This window comes from Oncorhynchus clarkii, chromosome 17 (genome assembly GCF_045791955.1).
Source record: "Oncorhynchus clarkii lewisi isolate Uvic-CL-2024 chromosome 17, UVic_Ocla_1.0, whole genome shotgun sequence".
Classification (NCBI taxonomy): domain Eukaryota; kingdom Metazoa; phylum Chordata; class Actinopteri; order Salmoniformes; family Salmonidae; genus Oncorhynchus; species Oncorhynchus clarkii.
Genome location: NC_092163.1, coordinates 2,996,046 through 3,020,507, shown reverse-complemented (window position 1 = coordinate 3,020,507; position 24,462 = coordinate 2,996,046). Strand labels below are relative to the sequence as shown.

Sequence of the window (24,462 nt, the reverse complement as noted above, 5' to 3'; positions counted from 1 at the left end):
TATATAATCTGTGTCTTTATTTCACAGTCCCAGCGATTCTGATTGGGAGCCCATACTGCCAAGGTGCAAATCCCCCACTGAAGCTGGTCCATCCAGCCGGACCCCTGCTGTCTCCGGCACCACACCTACCCCCGCCCGGCCATCAAGAGGTGTGGAGCCGGTGACAAAGAAGCGGAGGAAGGGAAGTGTGGAACCTGCTGGCAGTGCGGAGGAGGGTCGTTGGCACTCTGTGCTGGAGGAGGATGTGGCTCCACCGCCTCCAATTTTCAGACCAACGAGGCCACCAGGTCCTCAGCTGGACATGAACGCCAAGTACAGCCCCATGCAACTTTTTCAGTTGTTTTTCACCTCGGCAGTTGTTGATTCCCTGGTGTTGAACACTAATAAGTATGGAGCTAAGAAGCAGGAAGGCAGGAAAGAGACATGGAAGCCCATTTCCAGGTCAGATCTTTTTTGTTACTTCTCTATGGTCATTTACATGGGTCTTGTGAAGCTAAAAACCCTGAAGGACTACTGGAAATCTGCACCCCTCTATCAACTGCCTTTCCCCACCACGTCGTGCAAAAGGTTTCTGACAATCTCACGGGCGCTTCATATCAGTGACCCAGAAGTTGATAAGGACAACGAGACAAAACGAGGCACGGCAAGGTTTGATAAGCTCTGCAAAATTAAACCTCTCTACCTCGACATCATTGAGGCCTGCAATACTTATTTTCAGCCTGCCCAGAACCTTTCCATAGATGAGAGGATGGTAGCCTCAAAGGCCAGAAATGGCCTAAAACACTACATGCGTAACAAACCGACTAAATTGGGTTACAAACTGTTTGTTTTGGCCGATTCTGCGTGTGCATACACGTGCAATTTTTTTGTCTATGAGGGTAAGAACAGTTGTGCGACCGGTAAGGGATTTAGCTATGACTCTGTTATGCAGTTATTAGATTTTCAGCTGCTAGGGAAGGGCTACAAACTGTTTGTGAATAACTTTTACACAAGCCCTACCCTGTTCACAGACCTGAGGAAGCTGGAGATGTGGGCCTGTGGCACCATTCTGACCAACAGAGTGGGCTTTCCGAAAACCAGGGTGAACGACATGCCTAAGCAGGCTGAGCGGGGTACCATGAGATGGATCCGTGAAGATGGCCTGCTGTTTGTGAAGTGGATGGACACCAGAGAGATGGCGATGTGCTCCACTATCCACAAGTCCTTCAGTGGTGATCACGTCGTCAGGCGTGTAAAGGACGCTTCAGGGGCATGGACCACCAAAAATGTCTCCATTCCAACTGCAGTAAAGGACTACAACAAGAGCATGGGGGGAGGTGTGGGCCTATCATATGCGCTGATAGGATACTATAATGTTCTCCACAAAAACATGAAATGGTACAAGACATTGTTTTATCATTTCATTGACATTGCTGTGGTGAATGCCTTCATCCTCCAGAAGGAAATGGCCAAGAGCTGTGGACAGCCCCCCATCTCACAGCTAGCATTCAGGGAGCAGCTCATCCAGGAGCTTGCTAGCTACAGCACTGTAGCACCTTCATTCCCCTCTACCTCTGTCCCTTCTGCTCCATCAACCAGTGGTGTGCACATGCTTAAATTCCTTATTGCAGGCAGGAATGAGTGCAAAAGGGGCTTAGTAAGGAGGCTTCGTTGTGCTCTTTGCAAAAAGAAATCCTCTGTCGGCTGCGCCACCTGTTCAGTGACCCTCTGCTTCACAGCAGAAAGAGACTGCTATGGGCTATGGCATCAGCAGCACAATATTGTGTAGAGGGTCTTCACATTATTGAACATTGAGTGTAAATAGTTACCCTTGTTATTTTCCATTTTTTTAAATATTCATTTTTTTCCTTCAATTTTTCCGGGTATGTTTGAATAATGTTTTGTATTTTGTATATAGTTATTTGCATCAATGTTTCGATGTTCCAATTCGGCCACTTGGGTACATTGTGAAGGACACCTGGGTGACTTCATGCTCAATGGCATGTACCTCACTCATTCCTGAAAGTATCTGTCTGAAACTTTGGTCAAATACTGTTGCCTACTTATGTTCTTATTTGAAATTAGCCCCAGTATCATAGCTGAATGTTTGGCTGTTCTTGTTTATTTTAAAGATGCGACAACATTAAAAGAACAGAGAAACACCTGTGTATTTTCTTCTACCAGATCTATTGTGTTATATTCTCCTACATTCAATTCACATTTACACAAACTTCAGTGTTTTCTTTGGTACCAAGAATTTGCATATCCTTGCTCCTGGGCCTGAGCTACAGGCTGTTAGATTAGGGTATGTTTTCAGGCGGAAATTGCACAAAGTAACCCGAAAAGGATTTTAATAAGGTAAGGTAGGTTAAAAGGTTGGTCAGTTGGTTGGTAGGGTCTGTCAGCTGACAGACAGAAGATGCATAATAAAGGAGAGACTGAGTAAGAAAGTGATCAGAGGTCATAGCAACAGTTCCGGTGGGCCTCAGAGAGACACATCTAGATGGCCTCAAATCTTCCCTTGGACAGATGTAAATGAGCTGTTGGCTAAATCTGGTGCTACGCATCACTTTTCACTTCTGAGACTTCTGACACCATTGAAATCAGTAGACATGAAAATTACCAGCACTCTGACTCTGTCCTGCACCAGGAGAGTCTAATGGAGGATAATCTAGAGAGAAAGATTTGTCCATTGCATGAACAGTTACAATTGATTTCCTCCAACATTACAGCATTTAATCTCACGGCACATTAGTTGTAATGTCTGAGATGAGGGATTCATCATACCTGCTCTTGATGAAGAGTGACCACTGATATCTTCAGATGTCAGGATGTTGTAGAGACGTTTGTGAGGGTTGTGGCGGTGTTTGGGGATGTTGTAGAGAGGTTTGGGAGGGTTGTGAAGGTGTTTGTTGGGGATGTTGTAGAGAGGTTTGGGAAGGTGTTTGTAGGGGATGTTACTGGGAGGGTTGTGAAGGTGTTTGTTGGGGATGTTGTAGAGAGGTTTGGGAAAGTGTGTTCTCTATGTTGATCATCGGAACTCATTTGAAGGTAACCTATACACACACATGGAAGTACGGAGGTAGTTTTGTGCCCCCCAAAATAAGGGGTTAAATATATGTAAAACAATATAAAATATTACCTGAGCTTTCTTATATCGCCTAGATATAGGACAGACACTTCAAAACCTTATTACTTAAAACAAATATATGTATTTTTTTCCAGTTATTAAATGTGTTTTTCAATGCATTTCTATGGGCAATATTAGTAAAGCCCAAATTCAATATTTGATTTAAATATATCTATATAAATCTATATTCAGTACCAGTCAGAAGTTTGGACACACCAACTCATTGTAGGGTTTTTCTTTATTTTAACTTTTCTCTACATTACCAAGAGTGCAAAGCTGTCATCAAGGCAAAGGGTGGCTACTTTGAAGACTCTCAAACATAAAATATATTTAGATTTGTTTAACACTTTTTTGGTTACTACATGATTCTATATATGTTATTTCATAGTTCTGATGTCTTCACTATTATTCTACAAAGCAGAAAAAAGTAAAAATAATGAAAATATCTGGAATGAGTAAAAAAACTTTTGACTGGTACTGTATATACATATAAATAAATAAATTAAATATTGAATTTGGGCTTTACTAATATTGCCCATAGAAATGCATTGAAAACACATTTAATAACTGGATTTTTCTTTTTTTTTAAGGACTAAGGTTTTGAAGTGTCCAAACTTTTGACTGGTATTACATATATATACATATATATATATAAAGGGGTCCTAGAATTAAAAATCAAACAGCTAAATAATCCACAGTATGGCCATCTTAAAACAATTCCAACCAATAAAATACAGCTACATTTGGAGAGGACAGCATTCGGAAATCCAGATTTTGTTACGTTACAGCCTTATTCTAAAATGGATTCAATTAAGTTTTTCCGTCATCACAATAACCCATAATGACATCACAATAACCCATAATGACATCACAATAACCCATAATGACATCACAATAACCCATAATGACATCACAATAACCCATAATGACAAAGCAAAAACATGTTTTTAGGAATTTGAACTGAAATACCACATTTACATAAGTATTCAGACCCTTTACTCTGTACTTTGTTGAAGCACCTTTGGCAGTGATTACAGCCTCAAGCCTTCTTGGGTATGACAACACAAGCTTGGCACACCTGTATTTGGGTAGCTTCTCCCATTCTTCTCTGCAGATCCTCTCAAACTCTGTCAGGTTGGATTGGGAATGTTGCTGCACAGCTATTTTCAGGTCTCTCCAGAGATGTTCGATCAGGTTTAAGTCCGGGCTCTGGCTGGGCCACTCAAGGACATTCAGAGACTTGTCCTGAAGTCACTCCTGTGTTATCTTGGCTGTGTGCTTAGGGTCGTTGTCCTGTTGGAAGGTGAACCTTCGCCCCAGTTTGAGGTCCTGAGATCTCTGGAGCAGGTTTTCATCAAGGATCTCACTGTCCTTTACTCTGTTCATCTTTGCCTCAATTGTGACTAGCCTTCCAGTCCCTGCCGCTGAAAAACATCCTCACAGCATAATTCTGCCACCACCATGCTTCACCGTAGGGAGGGTGCCAGGTTTCCTCCAGACGTCACGCTTGGCATTCAGGCCATTGTACAATCTTGATTTCATCAGAACAGAGAATCCTGTTTCTCATGGTCTGAGAATCTTTTGGGTGCCTTTTGGCAAACTCTAAGTGGGCTGTCATGTGCCTTTTACTGAGGAGTGGCTTCCGTCTGGCCACTCTACCATAAAGGCCAGACTGGCAGAGTGCTGCAGAGGTGGTTGTCCTTCTGGAAGGTTCTCCCATCTTCACAGAGATGACCAGCCTTTCAAAGCACTTCATGGCTACATACGTGAGTGACATGGGTCGGTAGTCATTTAGGTAGGTTACCTTGGTGTCCTAGGGCACAGGGACTATGGTGGTCTGCTTGAAACATGTTGGTATTACAGACAGGGAGAGGTTGAACATGTCAGTGAAGACATTTGCCAGTTGGTCAGCGCATGCTCGGAGTACACGTCCTGGTAATCCGTCTGGCCCTGCGTTGTGATCTGAGGACCCATGCCAAACCTTTTCAGTCTCCTGAGGGGGATTAGGGTTTGTCGTGCCCTCTTTATATAGCCAAATTATTTTTCACTCAGGAAGCTCCGGTAAACAGTGGTTGTATTTGCACTACTGCCACCACCAGGCCTGGAGTCCATTTTGACTTTGTTGATAGCTAGCCATGTTAGCTAGCCGTGTTAGCTAGCTGTCCGGCTAAAGACGTAGCAGCTAGCTGGCTACTGATCAACCTATTGTGTGTATTGAACATTTGTATTAGACTGGACAGCTCGCTAACTAGCTACCGATCAACCTATTGTGTGTATTGAACATTCACATTGGACAGCCTAACCTATAGAGTAGCACCACCACCCATCAGCCCATTCTCTTCTTGAAGTCAAAGCCACAGTGTATTGTTGCTATAGGAGTTTATGATTAATAATCCTATTCATTATAAGCCCCACTAAGATGTCACCATACTTTTCATTTAAAGCCCCACTATGTAAGACATACATCATCAGAGTGGGCCTCCAACTTAAATGTAAACAATGGAGCAAATGCATCACATCTGAACATCACTTGATTATCGGAGGGGTGTATTATGACATCATATAGAACTACTCAGACATTCCAAATCAGGCTTCATCCATATCATGAAGGTGGATATTGATCCAACCATTTCCAAAGTAATGACCGGGCTGATGGAAACAGGATATGACTGTATACTTTTCTAAATGCCGACAGACGATTTGTTACTTCGTTTGACATGGTGAGGTCTTTTTGTGTCAGTAAAAATGTATAAATGAGAAATGGCGGCATTAATCCTTTATGCAGAAATATTGATTTAATAACGATCATATCTTAGTTAACTTGGAGTCACGTGATTATATATTGTGTGGTCCTCCCACTACGATTTAGGAACCCATGCAGTTTATTAGGCTACAGATTAAATAAATGATGAACTTCACAGGGTGGTGAAAGTTAATGTGTTGAGCTTGATGCTCCTTTCCAATACATTTTGATGGTCTTCTTCGTTATTGGTCACATACACATGGTTAGCAGATGTTATTGGTCACATACACATGGTTAGCAGATGTTATTGGTCACATACACATGGTTAGCAGATGTTATTGGTCACATACACATGGTTATCAGATGTTATTGGTCACATACACATGGTTAGCAGATGTTACTGGTCAAATACACATGGTTAGCAGATGTTATTGGTCACATACACATGGTTATCAGATGTTATTGGTCACATACAGATGTTTAGCAGGTGTTATTGGTCACATACACATGGTTAGCAGATGTTATTGTGAGTGTAGTGAAATGCTTGTGCTTCTAAGTCCAACAGTACAGCAGTATCAAACAGATAATATCAGTTTACAATCTAAGTAATGCCAAGTAATTTAGTCTCCTCAAGTTGCTGGTGCTTATATCGTTGAATCATCAGCATACATGGACACACATGCTTTTTTTAATGCCAGTGGCAGGCCATTGGTAAAAATAGAAAAGAGTAGAGGGCCTAGAGAGCTGCCCTGCGGTACATCACACTTCATATGTTTGACATTAGAGAAGCTTCCATTAAAAACCCTCTGAGTTCTATTAGATAGATACCTCTGAATCCACATTATGGCAGAGGTTGAAAAGCCATAGCAAAAACATTCCTAAACAACAGGTTATGGTCAATAATATCAAAGGCTGCACTGAAATCTAACAATAGAGCTCCCACAATCTTCTTATCAATTTCACTCAACCAATCATCAGACATTTGTGTCAGTGCAGTACATGTTGAGTGCCCTTCTCTATAAGCATGCTGAAAGTCTGTTGTTCAGTTGTTTACAGAGAAATAGCATTGTATTTGTTCAAACACAATTTCCAACAGGTTGCTAAGAGCTGGCAGCAAGTTTATAGGTCTGCTGTTAGAACCAGTAAAGGCCGCTTTACCACTCTTGGGTAGGGGAATTTCTTTGGCTTCTGAGCCTTAACAGTTCTAACAGTCAGTTTCTTAACAGGTACATGTTTATCAATAATTGGAAGAAGCAATTTCATCTGGTAAAAACAGGTAAACACATTATCAGTCAACAATATAAGACAACAGGTGCACTGTGTATGTTCTCTGATGAATTGTAGGTCAATGAGATGTGAAATATACATGCTAAGAGAAGTAATTTCTCTTTCCTGTGTGGATTCTCTAATGACGTTTAAGTGATTGTTATGAGTAATATGTTTTCCCAAAGTCTGAGCTTCTGTAAAGCCTTCTCCTCTGTGTCATGTTCTTTCAGGCTTCCTTAATGGGCAAATGCTTTGCACCCAGGGAGGAGTGGTAATGCATTTCCCCTCTGTGTATTTTCTCGTGTTGGTTCAGGTTGTTTTTCTGGCTAAAACTCCTTCCACACTGGGAGCAGTGGTAAGGCTTCTCCCCTGTGTGAATTCTCTCATGATGTTTCAGCCCCCCTGACTGGCTGAAAAACTTTCCACACTGGGAGCAGTAAAAAGGCTTCTCCCCTGTGTGTATTCTCTCATGCTCTTTCAGATCCCCTAACCAGTTGAAACACTTTCCACACTGGGAGCAGTAGAAAGGATTCTCCCCTGTGTGTATTCTCTCATGCCGTATCAGGTTCCCTAAAAGGTTAAAACTCTTTCCACACTGGGAGCAGTGGTAAGGCTTCTCCCCTGTGTGAATTCTCTCGTGCCGTTTCAGCTCCCCTGACTGGTTGAAAAACTTGCCACACTGGGAGCAGTGGTAAGGCTTCTCCCCTGTGTGAATTCTCTCGTGCCGTTTCAGCTCCCCTGACTGGTTGAAAAACTTGCCACACTGGGAGCAGTGGTAAGGCTTCTCCCCTGTGTGAATTCTCTCATGTCGTTTCAGGTTCCCTAAATCTTTAAAACTCTTTCCACACTGGAAGCAGTCATAAGGCTTTTCCCCTGTGTGTATTATCTCATGTCGTTTAAGCTCACTTAACTTGTTCCAACCCTTTCCACAGTGGGAGCACTGGTGTCGTCTTGCTGGTTTGGACGTCCCTGGCTCTGGTTCCTCTGAGTCTGGTCTTTCTCCTGCCAAAGACAGTGTTTTTTTAAAATAGAGACCCAAATGAAATCTCCACATGATAAAACAACAGTGCTACGAGAGTAAATCCCAGATCTCTCAATAACCTGAGGCAAAACACATGTAGAGCTTCCTGGTAATTACTTATATGTTTACACTACTTATTTTATTCATCCTGTTTTACAAGTCAGAACACAAAAAACTAAACAGTTCTAGCACACTGAAGACACAGACTTTGCTATATTCCAATTGAACAGGTGGTTCTAAATATATAACTTTCATGGCTGTATGATACAGAATGTGACCTACACACTTCCTTAAACATAAAATAACTAAAGAAGTAATTTTGTGTGATAGTCAAAAACTAATTTTTAATTCGAAGACACAAAGCACATCAGTAACATCTCCCCTTTGTCGAAAGGGTTCGACACAATGTTTAAATGGCCCGATTTCTTGTTTTAGACGTTCACAGGTTTTCAACATTTTGACTATCGCTGATGTCATATTTTGGGTAAAGTAAAAAATAAGGTGAAATATTTGGAAAGATGTTCCTAAAACTGATAGTAACTACAATAAACAAAATTATAAACACAACATGTAAAGTGTTGGATGTTTCATGAGCTGAAACAAAAGATTGCAGAATTTTTTACATCCCTGTTAGTTAACATTTATTCTCTGCCAAGATAATCCATCCACCTGACAGGTGTGGCATATCAAGAAGCTGATTGAACAGCTTGATTATTACACAGGTGCACCTTGTGCTGGGGATATCAAAAGGCCACTCTAAAATGTGCAGCTTTGTCACACAACACAATGCCACAGATGTCTCAAGTTTTGAGGGAGCGTGCAATTGGCATGCTGACTGCAGGAATATCCACTAGAGCGGTTACCAGATAATTGAATGTTCAATTCTCTACCAGAAGCCGTCTCCAATGTCGTTTTAGAGAATTTGGAAGTATATCCAACTGGCCTCACAACCACAGACCACATATAACGACGCCAGACCAGGATAGAAAACACTGAAGTTTCTAAAACTGTTTGAATGATGCCTGTGAGTATAACAGAACTCATATGGCAGGCCATGAGAAGAAATCCAAACAGAAAGTGAGAAGTCGAATTTCAAAACAGTGCCTATTTAAATCCCTGATAGTTATGGATGTGCTTGCACTTCCTATGGCTTCCACTAGATGTCACCGTCTTTAGAACCTGTTTTGAAGATTCAACTATAAAGGAGGGGCTCATAGGAGCTATTTGAGTGAGTGGTCTGGCAGAGAGCCTGGGTCTCATGACGCGCGCTCCCGAGAGAGTTAGCTCCCGTTCCAATGCTTTTCTTCAGACAATGAAATTCTCCGGTTGGAACCTTATAGGTGATATGTTAAAAACATCCTAAAGATTGATTGCAGACATGTTTTGCAGACTTGTTTCTACGACCTGTAACGGAACTTTTTTGAGTTTTTGTCATGGAGGAAATGGTCGCGCCTCATGAAGATGGATTACTGGGCTGAACACGCTAACAACAAGTGGCTAAATGGGCTTTATGGAACAAATTAGTCATTTATTGTCAAACTGGGATTCCTAGGAGTGCCTTCTGATGAAGATCATCAAAGGTAAGTTAATATTTTTAGTGTTTTTTCAAACTAATGTTGACTCCAAGATGGCGGAGTTGTCTTTGGCTGTTTTTGGGTACTGAGCGCCGTTCTCAGATTATGCTTTTTCCGTAAAGTTTTTTTTTAAATCTGACACCGCGGATGCATAGAGGATAAGTCCATCTTTAATTCTGTGAATAACACTTGCATCTTTTATCAATGTTTATGAGTATTTCTGGGAAATTCACCAGATGTTTTGGAATCAAAACATTTCTGCACGTAACGCGCCAATGCAAACTGAGATTTTGGATATAAATATGCACATTATCGAACAAAACATACATGTATTGTGTAACATGATGTCCTATGAGTGTCATCTGATGAAGATCCTCAAAGGTTAGTGATTCATTTTATCTATATTTCTGCTTTTTGTGACTGCTAACTTTGGCTGGAAAAATGGCTGTGTGTTTTTAGGACTTGGCTATGAGTTAACATAATCATATGTTGTGCTTTCGCTGTAAATCATTTTTGAAATCTGGACACCATGGGTAGATTAACAAGATGTTTATCTTTCATTTGCTGTATTACATATTACATAAGTTACATATTTCTAAAAAATATTTTTGAATTTCGCTCGCTGCCTTTTCAGCGGAATGTTGTCGTGGGGTTCCGCTAGCGGAACACCTTTCCCATCAGGTTAACGACCGTTCCACAGGTGCATGTTCATTAATTGTTCATGGCTCATTGAACAAGCATGGGAAACAGTGTTTAAACCCTTTACAATGAAGATCTGTGATGTTATTTGGATTTTTATGAATTTTCTTTGAAAGACAGGGTCCTGAAAAAGATCCGTAATTTTTTTTGCTGAGTTTATTTTGTATATGTTTTATGAGTTGAAAGGTGTTTTTTTTCTCAGACATAAATAAACAACTCCAGGTGAAAGACAAAGGCCATAGCTGTAATAAAATAACAAATTAACTGGCAAAGCAGCAGAGCGAGGCCCGCATCCAGCAACGTCACGAGTCACGTTTTTGCAGCTGTTTCAGTACAACACTACAGGGAGAGAGAGGGAGAGCAGCTGTTTCAGTACAGCACTACAGGGAGAGAGAGAGGGGGAGCAGCTGTTTCAGTACAGCACTACAGGGAGAGAGAGGGAGAGCAGCTGTTTCAGTACAGCACTACAGGGAGAGAGAGGGAGAGGGAAAAAATCCACTGGACTAGTTTCAATGTATGGAATCACCTAGGAGTTTCTGGATTTTGGGTAAACTTCTCCTTTAAAGCATCAGACTCCATAGTAATTCATCATTAGATGCTACAGTCCTCCTTTAAGACTCCATAATGTTTCATCATTAGATGCTACAGTCCTCCTTTAAGACTCCATAATGTTTCATCATTAGGTGTTACAGTCCTCCTTTAAGACTCCATAATGTTTCATCATTAGATGTTACAGTCCTCCTTTAAGACTCCATAATGTTTCATCATTAGATGCTACAGTCCTCCTTTAAGACTCCATGTTTAGAATGTGTCTGGAAGCGCTACTCTATTCTACTCTCATCCTTTCAGTTTTAATAATATTTAATAATAATGTTATAACAGGTAATAACTAACTTTAATAACTAGGGTCAATACCTGCCTGGCGCTCCAACAAAATATTTCTTTACCCCCCTCTAACAATACCGCTACAGAATTAGCATAGTAGGCCATGTAATTTAAGGTAATCTGAAATATTTAGGACTAACTTATTCCTTGACACCCATTCTGAAACTCACTGCAGCTCTTTGTAAGTGTTGCTGTCATTTCAGTTTCCGTGGTAGCTGACGTGTACAGTGTTGAGTCATCCGCATACAGACACACTGGCTTTACTCAAATGTCGTTGGCATGTCGTTGGTAAAGATTGAAAGGTCATCATTTTTAAGGAAAAGTTTTTGTAAAACAAGCAGCTTACATTGGATCATCTTGAAACTCTCTCTCTAAAGCGAACTTTTATCAAGGTTTTATATGGTCTATTGGTTCCTCTCTAAAGCTAACTTTTATCAAGGTTTTATATGGTCTATTGGTTCCTCTCTTTTCATTGGTAGAATCCTTTTCAGTGTTATGATATTCATAACATCCATATCCACCAGTCTATCTTCCTGTCAACTAACAGAAGTCTGCTGGTTGTCCTGGTAACAGATACCAGTGGGCAGATCTATTTAATTTGTTCAAACTGAACTACAGCACTTACTTTGATGAGTTAAATCTGATCCTTTCTTCTCTTCTCCTCCTCTCACAGTTCCACTCAGCCCCGTTGTTTTCCTGCAGTCCACCAGCAGCACAGACAACCTCTTCATACCCAGCAGTAAGGCGCTACCGGGAGAGGCACGACACGGGGACTGCAGCAGGGAGGAAGGGCTAGCATTGTCCTGGTAACCATAAAGAGGGGACACAGACACATATCATTATGGATGCTGATGCCACTGTTGTCATGAAGTGCTTTAAAGAAATCCAGCCCAGACCCCGATAGAGCAAGCTGTATGCTAGACCAAACCAAGCTGTACCATCTGGTGTTCTGATCTGGAGAGACTCTTCTCTGCCTCGTCAGCATCAGGTGGTTGTTGAGGCTCCCCAGAGGATCCACGATAGTCACGTCTCTCTCCTGTGTGAACGAGAACAGCAAACAGACGGTAAACTTATGACCGTCTATTACAATCAAGAGGCATGAATATGTCTAAAATGGCCACTTCCATCATGATTTTGTAAAATATTGTTTGTGTTGCAAATGTAAAGGGTCATTTCCACAAAATGGGTGCCTTTACATCCCTTTGATATTTTAAGTAGATTTTAAAAGCCTGTTATACTAGATGAGGTGAACTTTAATGTAGACCACATGGAGAATGAGAATTCAATACATCGAAGTCCCAAAAACATATGACCAATGGCAGATTGTCCCTTAAACAATTCCCACAATACTGAACGACATATTCAAGTGTTGAACTGAAGTAGAATGCCCCTTTAAAACAATACATTATTTCAAGAACTACATAGTGTCCCTGTTTTTAAGACAGTACTCACTGGTGGTAGTCTGATCTTCAGCCTCCTCCGCTTTCACTCCCAAAACGTCTTCCTCCTTTTTTATTGAGATAGCCTCCTCTTCCTCTTTTACTCTAAAAGGTTCTTCCTCTTCTTTTACTACATTCTCTTCTTTCAATGTTATGGCATCTTCCTCGTTTTTGATTCTGAAAGCTTCTACCTTCTCCACTTCCACTTTGACAACCTCTTTCCCATCTTCCTCTTTCACTGTAATATCATCCTCTTCTGCTTTCAATGTGATAGCGTCCTCTTCCTCCCTTTTCATCCTGAAAGCTTCTTCCTCTCCTTTCACCAGAGCTTCTTTCTCGGTCCAGCTTTGTGAGCTCATGCTCCGGTCGATTAGCCTAATGCAGTATCAATTTAGTAACACATTTGCTAATTTAACGAGCAAATGACGTTAAAATGAACTAGTAGATGGGTAAATATAATTATATTCAAAACACTAAGAGTAATATACACAAGATTGGTCTAAAGAGCTTCAAAAACTAAACTTTATGTTCGCTAGCAAAGCAACACGTTCGTTGAATCAGAAGCCCTTTGTCGCTGTTGAAGAAGTCTCCAGTTCCGTCCACTAGATTATACGTCACGCAAATAGCATCAACTGAAAGACTCATATTGCTCTCTGCTGACTGGAGTGGGTAACGCAGTTTGGAAAAATATTAATAACAATGTTTATTCTGGCAAGCCATGTCATGCGAAGAAATTTAAAAAGAAACAGATGTTATGTTTTCTCTTACTTCTTACAGGCAATACTTTACTCCAGGGCTGACCTGCCCGTTAGACAGGATTAGGTGACAGATGAAAGAGTATACGATTTTTGTCATTGTTATTCTGAACCCACTGCCTGCAAGCCATTGTTAAATTAGCCTCAGTGATTTGTATTTTCCTTCAACTTTCTGAAGAGGAAACAGCCAGGAAATGCCCCTGTCTGAGTGCATTTGTCTACCACTATGTGTAGCTGTTAGCAATGATACTAATGACAACTATCTTCTGGTTGATGGAAAAGCTTTCCCACAAATCTTGTCAATTAAATGTTAACTACAAAGTAGTCTATTCTGCCTACCTGGCAGAATGATACCATGACTATTAGCATCAATCCAGTGATTTGTTCAGCAGACTCTGCAATCACATGTGTGCTACAGAGACACCACTAACCAAACAAGGCTCTTGCTGGTGTCACTTCAATTAAAGGGTATCTACACATAAAAATGAACATGTCTTAGATTTTTCTCAGACTTCAAACGTGTTCTCCTGATGTGGTTTAAGTATTGTTGTGGACTTAGAACATCCAATGTTGTTGTTTTCTATTAACAGTGTGATTTAGAGACAAAAACAGACAAACAGGGACAAATCAGAAACCTGGAAAAACTAAACAAAGAAAATGGAATTAGGTTCAATAAAACGCATTAGATAGAGATGTTATATATAGATAGAGATGTTATAGAGCCATAAATATTCTATACATTTTCTCTCATTACTGTATTATCTAGGGATAGTGTAGAGTAACAGCTGTATCCTGAAGTGACCTTTAACCTCCCTGCTCCTCAATACTTCTTCCACTGGATCAAAGCTTCAGCCAAGTAGGATACATGATAGTGGCAACACATGGAGGTGGGTTGGATATAGTCATGGTAGGATACAATGAGCAGCAAGATGTTCTTTACCATTCGGCCATCAGATTTGCCACCAATGCTGCTTATAGGACACATCACTGCACTCTATACTCCTCTGTAAACTGGTCATCTCTGTATACCAGCCGCAAGACCCACTGGTTTAATGCTTATTTATAAAACCCTCTTAGGCCTCACTCACCCCTATCTAAGATAACTACTGCAGCCCTCATCCTCCACATACAACACCCATTCTGCCAGTCACATTCTGTTAAAGGTCCCCAAAGCACACACATCCCTGGGTCGCTCCTCTTTTCAGTTCGCTGCAGCTAGCGATGGGAACAAGCTGCAGGAAACCCTCAAACTGGACAGTTTTATCTCCATCTCTTCATTCAAGGACTCAATCATGTATTTAATATTACATAGTAAACTTTAACAATTGTAATATGTATGTTTAAATGACTGTACTAAATTTCTCTCTCTCTTTCTCTCTCCCTCTTTCTCTCCCCTTGGATGGGAATGTTAAGGGTTAAGAAGTTGTGAATCTAGGGGGCCCTTGCACACAGGGGAACTACATGGACACAAAATAATTAACAACCTGGCCCCCCAGGTGTCTTTGAAAACATCTGTTTCACTAACGACCTAAACAGATCATTTAAAAAAAATAGTTATAGGGGGGGGGGGGATGTTCGGGGGATGTCTCAGTCTTTGAAAGGGTCATTGTACTCTTTAACTATGCTTCCTTTACTGATGACCTAAACAGATCACTTTTGACCTTTAAAAAATAGTTGTCAGCTATCCAGATATAATGGTCAAGAGGTCGTGAACCTAGAGGGACCCTTGAACACATGTTGTGTTTAGGTACATATGTTTTTGGTTTATGAAGGAATAAATGATTGAGAGGATATAGACCACAAAATAAAAGATAACTGTATTCTTTAACGATGTGCCCTTCACTAATGACTTAAACAGATCATTTTACCCCATGAATGGGGCTACATCAGGGGCCTTCAATGCTGCAGAAATGTTTTGGTACCCTTCCCCAGATCTGTGCCTCAACACAATCCTGTCTCGGAGCACTATGGACAATTCCTTCCACCTCATGGCTAGGTTCTTGCTCTGACGTGCACTGTCAACTGTGGAACCTTATATAGACACGTGTGTGCCTTTCCAAATCATGTCCAATCAATTGAATTTACCACAGGTGGACTCCAATTAAATTATAGAAACATCTCAAGGATGATCAATGGAAACAGGATGCACCTGAGCTCAATTTCGAGTCTCATTCAGCAAAGGGTCTGAATACTTAGGTAAATAATTTTGTGTTTAATACATTTGCAAAACATTTATAAAAAAGCTTGTTTCCGCTTTGTCATTATGGGGTATTGTGATGTCATTATGGGGTATTGTGATGTCATTATGGGGTATTGTGATGTCATTATGGGGTATTGTGATGTCATTATGGGGTATTTTGTGTAGATTGTTGAGGAAATTGTTTTATTTAATCCATTTTAGAATAAGACTGTAACGTAACAAAATGTGAAAAAAGTCAAGGGGTCTGAATACTTTCCAAAGAAACTGTACGTGATTGAGAAGAGAGCATCATTGCTATATTCTAATTAAAATCATTGACCCATCGTAACGGCATTCATAGGAGGAAGGTGAGGACCAAGGTGCAGCGTGGTACATGTTCATATTATTTATTTGAAACTGAACACTAAAATGCAAAACAACAAAGAGAACAACTGAAACAGTTCTGTCAGGTGCAGATACACAAAAACAGAAAGCAACAACCCACAACTAACAGTGGGAAAACAGGCTACCTAAGTATGGTTCTCAATCAGAAACAACGAAACAGAGACAGCTGTCCCTGATTGAGAACCATACCCGGCCAACACATAGAAATACAAAACCTAGACATGCAAACATAGAATGCCCACCCACATCACACCCTGAACAAACTAAACAAAACAATCTACGGGCATGACACCCATAAGAGAACACATGACCAAAGCCAGGCATGACCCATATAGAATTAAAACAACATTATTCTTAATGAGAAATATAATCTAGTAAACAAATGTTTGCATAACCAAAGACATGAAAACTGGTGGGAACATTGTATTTAGCTAGGATTTCATGAGGCCAGGAAGGTCATTGAGACATCAGTTAATGTTGCTAGTTTAGGGATGAAGATAGTGAAGGTTCATCAATGTTAAAGATGTTTTTTAATTTGACGTGGAAACAACGTTTATTCAACCAGTGGGAGGCTTGTAAATGACCCCAGGAAAGTAAAACAAAGAAGTCTTCATTGAGACAATGATAAATAGCAATCCGTGGAAGAGTTGAGGTGGATATTATAAAATAAGGATCTGCTGGAGTCCAAGTCAAACCAAGATTCTTTATTTCTGAGATCAGAGAGAATAACAGAGTTTGGTATTTTATTAGGATGCCCATTAGATGTTGTAAAAGCAGCAGCTACTCTTCCTGGGGTCCACACAGAACATGACACATAATAAAGCACATCAATAGACAAGAACAGCTCAAGGACAGAACTACATACATTTTGTAAATGGCACACGTAGCCTACATATCAATGCATACACACAAACTTATATGGTATTAAAGTTAAGGGACATCAGCCTGGGCGGGGTGATCCTCAGTAGGGGATAAAAAGGGAAAACATCATCTTTTGAACTGAGTGTCTTGCTTGCAAATTGCTGTAAGTGTAAACTCTGGGTTGCAATCCGTACTAAGGATCCAATCCAAACTAACCTCTGATCAAAGAAGTTTTCCTGTGGTCTCTTCTGTGCACATAGGGCGGAATTCCCTCACAGACTATGCAAACAATTTGGGATTTTCAACACATTCATGTTTCTTATAAAAAGAAGTGATGCAGTCAGTCTCTCCTCAACTCTTGGCCAAGAGAGACCTAACCAAAATAGAGAATAAAAGCTATGGCCAGGGCGTGACAGCCGCTCTGTTCTGGGCCAGCTGCAGCTTAACTAGGTCTTTCCTTGCAGCACTGGACCACACGACTGGACAATAATCAAGATTAGACAAAACTAGAGCCTGCAGAACATGCTTTGTGGAGAGTAGTGTCGAAAAAGCAGAGCATCTCTTTATTATGGCTAGACCTCTCCCCATCTTTACAACCATTGAATCTATATGTTTTGACCATGACAGTTTACAATCTAAGGTAATGCCAAGTAATTTAGTCTCCTCAACTTGTTCAACAGCCACACAATTCATTCAGCTGAGGTCTAGAACTTGAGGAATGATTTGTACCAAATACAATGCTCTTAGTTTTAGAGATGTTCAGGACCAGTTTATTACTGGCCACGCATTCCAAAACAGACTGAAACTCTTTGTTAAGGGTTTCAGTGACTTCATTAGGTGTGGTTGCTGGTGCTTATATAGTTGAATCATCAGCATATATCAGCATAGCATGTGTATGCTTTGTTTAATGCCAGTGGCAGGCCATTGGTAAAAATAGAAAAGAGTAGAGGGCCTAGAGAGCTGCCCTGCGGTACATCACACTTCATATGTTTGACATTAGAGAAGCTTCCATTAAAAACCCTCTGAGTTCTATTAGATAGATAGCTCTGAATCCAAGCCATAGCACAAACATTCTTAAACAACAGGTTTTGGTCAATAATATCAAAGGCTGCACTGAAATCTAACAATAGAGCTCCCACAATCTTCTTGTTATCAATTTCTCTCAACCACTCATCAGTCATTTGTGTCAGTGCAGTACATGTTGAGTGCCCTTCTCTATAAGCTTGCTGAAAGTATGTTGTTCATTTGTTTACAGAAATACAGCATTGTATTTGTTCAAACACAATTTTTTCCAACAGTTTGCTAAGAGCTGGCAGCATGCTTATAGGTCTGCTGTTAGAACCAGTAAAGGCCGTTTTACCACTCTTGGGTAGTGGAATTACTTTGGCTTCCCTCCAGGCCTGAGGACAAAGACTTTCCTCTAGGCTCATGTTAAAAATATGTCAGATAGGAGTGGCTATAGAGTCAGCTACTGTCCTCAGTAGCTTTCCATCTAAGTTGTCAATGCCAGGAGGTTTGTCATTATTGATCGCTAACAATTTTTCCACCTCTCCCACACTAACTTTACAACATTCAATACTTGCACTGCTTTTCTTTCATGATGTTTTAAAAAAAAAAAAATGTCATCATTCTTTATATCATTGATCTTGGCTTCTTAATAAGTTGATTATTTTTGTTGAGTTCGTTCACATCATTTCTCAATTTGCAGTTCATAAAACAGCCAGATGTGCAGCCAGACTTATTAGCCACTCCTTTTGCCCCAACTCTTTCAAACATAGTTTTTAAATTCCTCATCAATCCATGGAGCCTTAACAGTTCTAACAGTCAGTTTCTTAACAGGTACATGTTTATCAATAATTGGAAGAAGCAATTTCATCTGGTAAAAACAGGTAAACACATTATCAGTCAACAATATAAGACAATGGGAGCACTGTGTATGTTCTCTGATGAGTTGTGAGTCAATGAGATGCGAAATATCAATCAGTTTAAGTGATTGTTATGAGTAATTAATATGTTTTCCCAAAATCTAATCTTCTGTAAAGCCTTCTCCTCTGTGTCTCATGTTCTTTCAGGCTTACTAAATGGGCAAAAGCTTTGCGCCCTGGGAGGAGTGGTAATGCATCTCCCCTGTGTGTATGATCTTGTGCTTTTTCAGGGCCCCTAACTGGTTAAAACACTTGCCACACTGGGAGCAGGGGTAAGGCTTCTCCCCTGTGTGTATTCTTTCGTGTTTTTTCAGATCCCCTGTCCCATTGAAACACTTGCCACACTGGGAGCAGGGGTAAGGCTTTTCCCCTGTGTGTATTCTTTCGTGTTTTTTCAGATGCCCTGCCCAGGTGAAACACTTTCCACACTGGGAGCATTGGTAAGGCTTCTCCCCTGTATGAATTTTCTCATGAGCTTTCAGGTGTCCTTTCTGCCTATACATCTTTTCACATTGCGAGCAGTGGTAAGGCTTCTCCCCTGTGTGTATTCTCTCATGTCGTTTCAGCTCCCCTGACTGGACGAAACACTTTCCACAGTGGGAGCAGTGGTAAGGCTTCTCCCCTGTGTGCATAGGCTTCTCCCCTGTGTGCATTCTCTCATGCCGTTTCAGCTCCCCTGACTGGTTGAAACACTTTCCACAGTGGGAGCAGTGGTAAGGCTTCTCCCCTGTGTGTATTCTCTCGTGTCGTTTCACCTTCCACAAATCGTTAAATCGCTTTCCACAGTGGGAGCAGTGGTAAGGCTTCTCCCCTGTGTGTATTCTCTCATGTCTTTTCAGCTTCCCCAAATCGTTACAACCCTTTCCACACTGGGAGCAGTGGTAAGGCTTCTCCCCTCTGTGTATTCTCTCGTGCCGTTCCAGCTTCCCCAAATCGTTAAAACGCTTTCCACACTGAGAGCAGTGGTAAGGCTTCTCCCCTCTGTGTATTCTCTCGTGCCGTTCCAGCTTCCCCAAATCGTTAAAACTCTTTCCACACTGCATGCAGCGGTAAGGCTTCCCCCTTGTATGTATTCTCTCATGAGTTTTCAGGTTTCCTTTCTGGTTAAAACTCTTTCCACACTGGGAGCAGTGGTAAGGCTTCTCCCCAGTGTGTATTCTCTCATGTTGTTTCAGCTCACATAAGTGGTTACAACCCTTTCCACAGTGGGAACACTGGTGTCGTCTTGCTGGTTTGGACGTCCCTGGCTCTGGTTCCTCTGAATCTGGTCTTTCTCCTGCCAAAGACAGTGTTTTTTAAAATAGAGACCCGAATGAAACCTCCACATGATAAAACGGCCTTGCTACGAGAGTAAATCCTAATCAGATCCCTCAATAACTAAGGCCCGTTTTAACAATCTCAGTGTGATTTTAAAACAAATGTTGTAAAGTTTCCTGGTAATTACTGACAATGTTTACACTACTTATTTATTCATTCTATTTTTGTCAGAACACAAATAAATAAACAGTTCTAGGACACTCAAGACACAGACGTCACTGGATTCCAATCAAGCAGGTAGTTCTAAATATATAACTTTCATAGCTGTATGATACAGAATGCGACCTACAGTCATGGCAAAAAGTTTTGAGAATGAAAGATATTACTTTCCACAAAATGTGCTGCTTCAGTGTCTTCAGATATTTTAGTCAGATGTTAATATGGAATGATGAAGTATAATTACAAACATTTCATAAGTGTCAAAGGTTTTTATTCACAATGACATGAAGTTGATGCAGAGTCAATATTTGCAGTGTTGACCCTTCTTTTTCAAGCCCTCTGCAATCCACCCTGGCATGCTGTCAATTAACTTCTGGGCCACATCCTGACTGATGGCAGCCCATTCTTGCATAATCAATGCTTGGATTTTGTCAGAATTTGTGGGTTTTTGTTTGTCCACCTGCCTCTTGATGATTGACCACAAGTTCTCAATGGGATTAAGGTCTGGGGAGTTTCCTGGCCATGGACCCAAAATATTGACGTTTTGTTACCCGAGCCACTTAGTTATAACTTTTGCCTTATTGCAAGGTGCTCCATCATGCTGGAAAAGGCATTGTTCGTCACCGAACTGTTCCTGGATGGTTGGGAGAAGTTGCTCTCGGAGGATGTGTTGGTACCATTCTTTATTCATGGCTGTGTTCTTAGGCAACATTGTAAATGAGCCGACACCCTTGGCTGAGAAGCAACCCCACACATGAATGGTCTCAGGATGCTTTACTGTTGGCATGACACAGGACTGATGGTAGCGCTCACCTTGTCTTCTCCGGACAAGCTTTTTTCCGGATGCCCCAAACAATCGGAAAGGGGATTCATCAGAGAAAATGACTTTACTCCAGTCCTCAGCAGTCCAATCCCTGTGACTTTTACAGAATATCAGTCTGTCCCTGATGTTTTTCCTGGAGAGAAGTGGCTTCTTTGCTGTCCTTCTTGACACCAAAAGTCTTCGCTTCACTGTGCGTGCAGATGCCTGCTGCCATTCCTGAGCAAGCTCTGTACTGGTGGTGCCCCGATCCCGCAGCTGAATCAACTTTAGGAGACTGTCCGGGCACTTGCTGGACTTTCTTGGGTGTGTCACGCCCTGGTCTTAGTATTTTGTGTTTTCTTTATTTATTTGGTCAGGCCAGGGTGTGACATGGGTTTTGTATGTGGTGTGTTTTGTCATGGGGTTTTTGGTACGTATTGGGGTTGTGGCTTAGTGGGTTTTCTAGGTAAGTCTATGGTTGCCTGAAGTGGTTCTCAATCAGAGGCAGGTGTTTATCGTTGTCTCTGATTGGTAACCATATTTAGGCAGCCATATTATTTGAGTGTGTCGTGGCTTGATTACCAACAACGACGAGACGGCCTACAGGGAGGAGGTGAGGGCCCTCGGAGTGTGGTGTCAGGAAAATAACCTCACACTCAACGTCAACAAAACTAAGGAGATGATTGTGGACTTCAGGAAACAGCAGAGGGAACACCCCCCTATCCACATCGATGGAACAGTAGTGGAGAGCGTAGCAAGTTTTAAGTTCCTCGGCATACACATCACAGACAAACTGAATTGGTCCACTCACACAGACAGCATTGTGAAGAAGGCGCAGCAGCGCCTCTTCAACCTCAGGAGGCTGAAGAAATTTGGCTTGTCACCAAAAGCACTCACAAACTTCTACAGATGCACAATCGAGAGCATCCTGGCGGGCTGTATCACCGCCTGGTACGGCAACTGCTCCGCCCTCAACCGTAAGGCTCTCCAGAGGGTAGTGAGGTCTGCACAACGCATCACCGGGGGCAAACTACCTGCCCTCCAGGACACCTACACCACCCGATGTCGCAGGAAGGCCATAAAGATCATCAAGGACATCAACCACCCGAGCCACTATCACCCCGCTATCATCCAGAAGGCGAGGTCAGTACAGGTGCATCAAAGCTGGGACCGAGAGACTGAAAAACAGCTTCTATCTCAAGGCCATCAGACTGTTAAACAGCCACCACTAACATTGAGTGGCTGCTGCCAACACACTGACACTGACTCAACTCCAGCCACTTGAATAATGGGAATTGATGTAAATATATCATTAGCCACTTTAAACAATGCTACCTTATATAATGTTACTTACCCTACATTATTCATCTCATATGCATACGTATATACTGTACTCTATATCATCGACTGTATCCTTATGTAATACATGTATCACTAGCCACTTTAACTATGCCACTTTGTTTACATACTCATCTCATATGTATATACTGTACTCGATACCATCTACTGTATCTGCCTATGCTGCTCTGTACCATCACTCATTCATATATCAGAATACGCTGCGTTTTGGTCCGACTCTCTTTCACCTAAAGAAAACCGTAACAGGGTGCCCTGAAGCCTTCTTCACAACAATTGAACCGCTCTCCTTGAAGTTCTTGATGAACCGATAAATGGTTGATTTAGGTGCAATCTTACTGGCAGCTATATCCTTGCCTGTGAAGCCCTTTTTGTGCAAAGTAATGATGACGGCACGTGTTCCCTTGCAGGTAACCATGGGTGACAGAGGAAGAACAATGATTCCAAGCACCACCCTCCTTTTGAAGCTTCCAGTTTGGCGGGGGGGGGGGGGGGGGGGGGAACAGTTCATTTGCATGGCAAAGAGGGACTTTGTAATTCATCTGAACACTCTTCATAACATTCTGGAGTATATGCAAATTGCCATCATACAAACTGAGGCAGCAGATTTGGTGAAAATAAACATTTGTGTCATTCTCAAAACTTTTGGCCACGACTGTACACACTTCCTTAAACATCAAATAAGTAAATAAGTCATTTTAAGTGGAAGTCCAAAACTTGATTTTAAGTTGAAGACACAAAGCACATCAGTAAAATCTCCCCGTTGTTGAAAGGGTTCAACACCTGCTGTTTTAGTGGCCCAATTTATTATTTAGACGTTCACAGATTAAACATTTTGACTATCGCTGATGTCATATTTTGTGTAAAGTAAAAAATAAGGTGAAATATTTGGAAAGATGTTCCTAAAACTGATAGTAACTACAATAATGTTTTACATCCCTGTTAGTTAACATTAGTTAGTTTAAATGTATTCTCTGCCAAGATAATCCATCCACCTGACAGGTGTGGCATATCAAGAAGCTGATTGACCAGCTTGATTATTACACAGGTGCACCTTGTGCCGGGGAAAATAAAAGTCACTAGTCACGTTTTGCAGCTGTTTCAGGACAGCACTACAGGGATTCTATTCAACTAACTTTAATAACTAGGGTTAATACCTGCCTGGCGCTCCAACAAATATATTTCTTTACCCCCCTCTAACAATACGCTACAGAATTAGCATAGTAGGCCATGTAACTTAAGGTAATCTGAAATATTTAGGACTAACTTATTCCTTGACACCCATTCTGAAACTCACTGCAGCTCATTGTAAGTGTTGCTGTCATTTCAGTTTCCGTGGTAGCTGACGTGTACAGTGTTGAGTCATCCGCATACAGACACACACTGGCTTTACTCAAATGTCGTTGGCATGTCGTTGGTAAAGATTGAAAAAGGTAGGTGCCAAACAGCTGCCCTGGGAATTCCTGATTCTACCTTGATTTTGTTGTACAGGCTTCCATTAAAGAACATTCTCTGTGTTCTGTTAGACAGGTAGCTCTGGGGCGGCAGGTAGCCTAGTGGTTAGAGCGGTAGGCCAGTAACCAAAAGGTTGCTGGATCTTATCCCCGAGTTGACAAGGTAAAACTCTGTCGTTCTGCCCCTGGACAAGGCAGTCCTAGGTCGTCATTGAAAATAAGAATTTGTTCTTAACCGACTTGCCTAGTTAAATAAAGGTAAGCTTTTTTTGTAGTATAGCAGGGGGTGAAAAGCCATACGTTTTTTCAGCAGCAGACTACGATCGATAATGTCAAAAGCCGCACTGAAGTCTAACACAACAGCCCAAACAATATTTTTATCGTCATCAATTTCTCTCAGCCAATCAGTCATTTTCAAGTGCTGTGTTTATTGAATGTCCTTCCCTATAAACCTGATCACAGCTTTCCTCGGTATTAGTTAATTAATTAACAGTGTCTAGAGTTTAGTTTGCC

The 24,462-nt window shown here is 41.3% G+C and overlaps 3 protein-coding genes across 3 annotated transcripts in view; 1 reads left to right on the top strand and 2 right to left on the bottom strand.

The window, feature by feature from the left end:
- The window catches only part of LOC139369974 (zinc finger protein 271-like), a 30,518-nt gene extending 17,423 nt beyond the window's left edge, over positions 1 to 13,095 (bottom strand). The window contains exons 1-4 of the mRNA XM_071109256.1: positions 12,750 to 13,095; positions 7,703 to 8,120; positions 7,377 to 7,534; positions 26 to 194 (exon numbers count right to left, since the gene is read on the bottom strand). Of these exons, the coding sequence (XP_070965357.1) occupies positions 26 to 194; positions 7,377 to 7,534; positions 7,703 to 8,120; positions 12,750 to 13,095 (1,091 nt within the window). The remainder of the gene's footprint in view (positions 1 to 25; positions 195 to 7,376; positions 7,535 to 7,702; positions 8,121 to 12,749) is intronic.
- LOC139370044 (zinc finger protein 345-like) overlaps positions 1 to 24,462 on the top strand; it is a 637,497-nt gene that overhangs the window by 449,435 nt on the left and 163,600 nt on the right. The window lies entirely within an intron of this gene.
- The window catches only part of LOC139370081 (zinc finger protein 271-like), a 33,813-nt gene continuing 28,324 nt past the window's right edge, over positions 18,974 to 24,462 (bottom strand). The window contains exons 6-7 of the mRNA XM_071109397.1: positions 19,931 to 20,036; positions 18,974 to 19,762 (exon numbers count right to left, since the gene is read on the bottom strand). Of these exons, the coding sequence (XP_070965498.1) occupies positions 19,014 to 19,762; positions 19,931 to 20,036 (855 nt within the window). The 3' untranslated portion in view covers positions 18,974 to 19,013. The remainder of the gene's footprint in view (positions 19,763 to 19,930; positions 20,037 to 24,462) is intronic.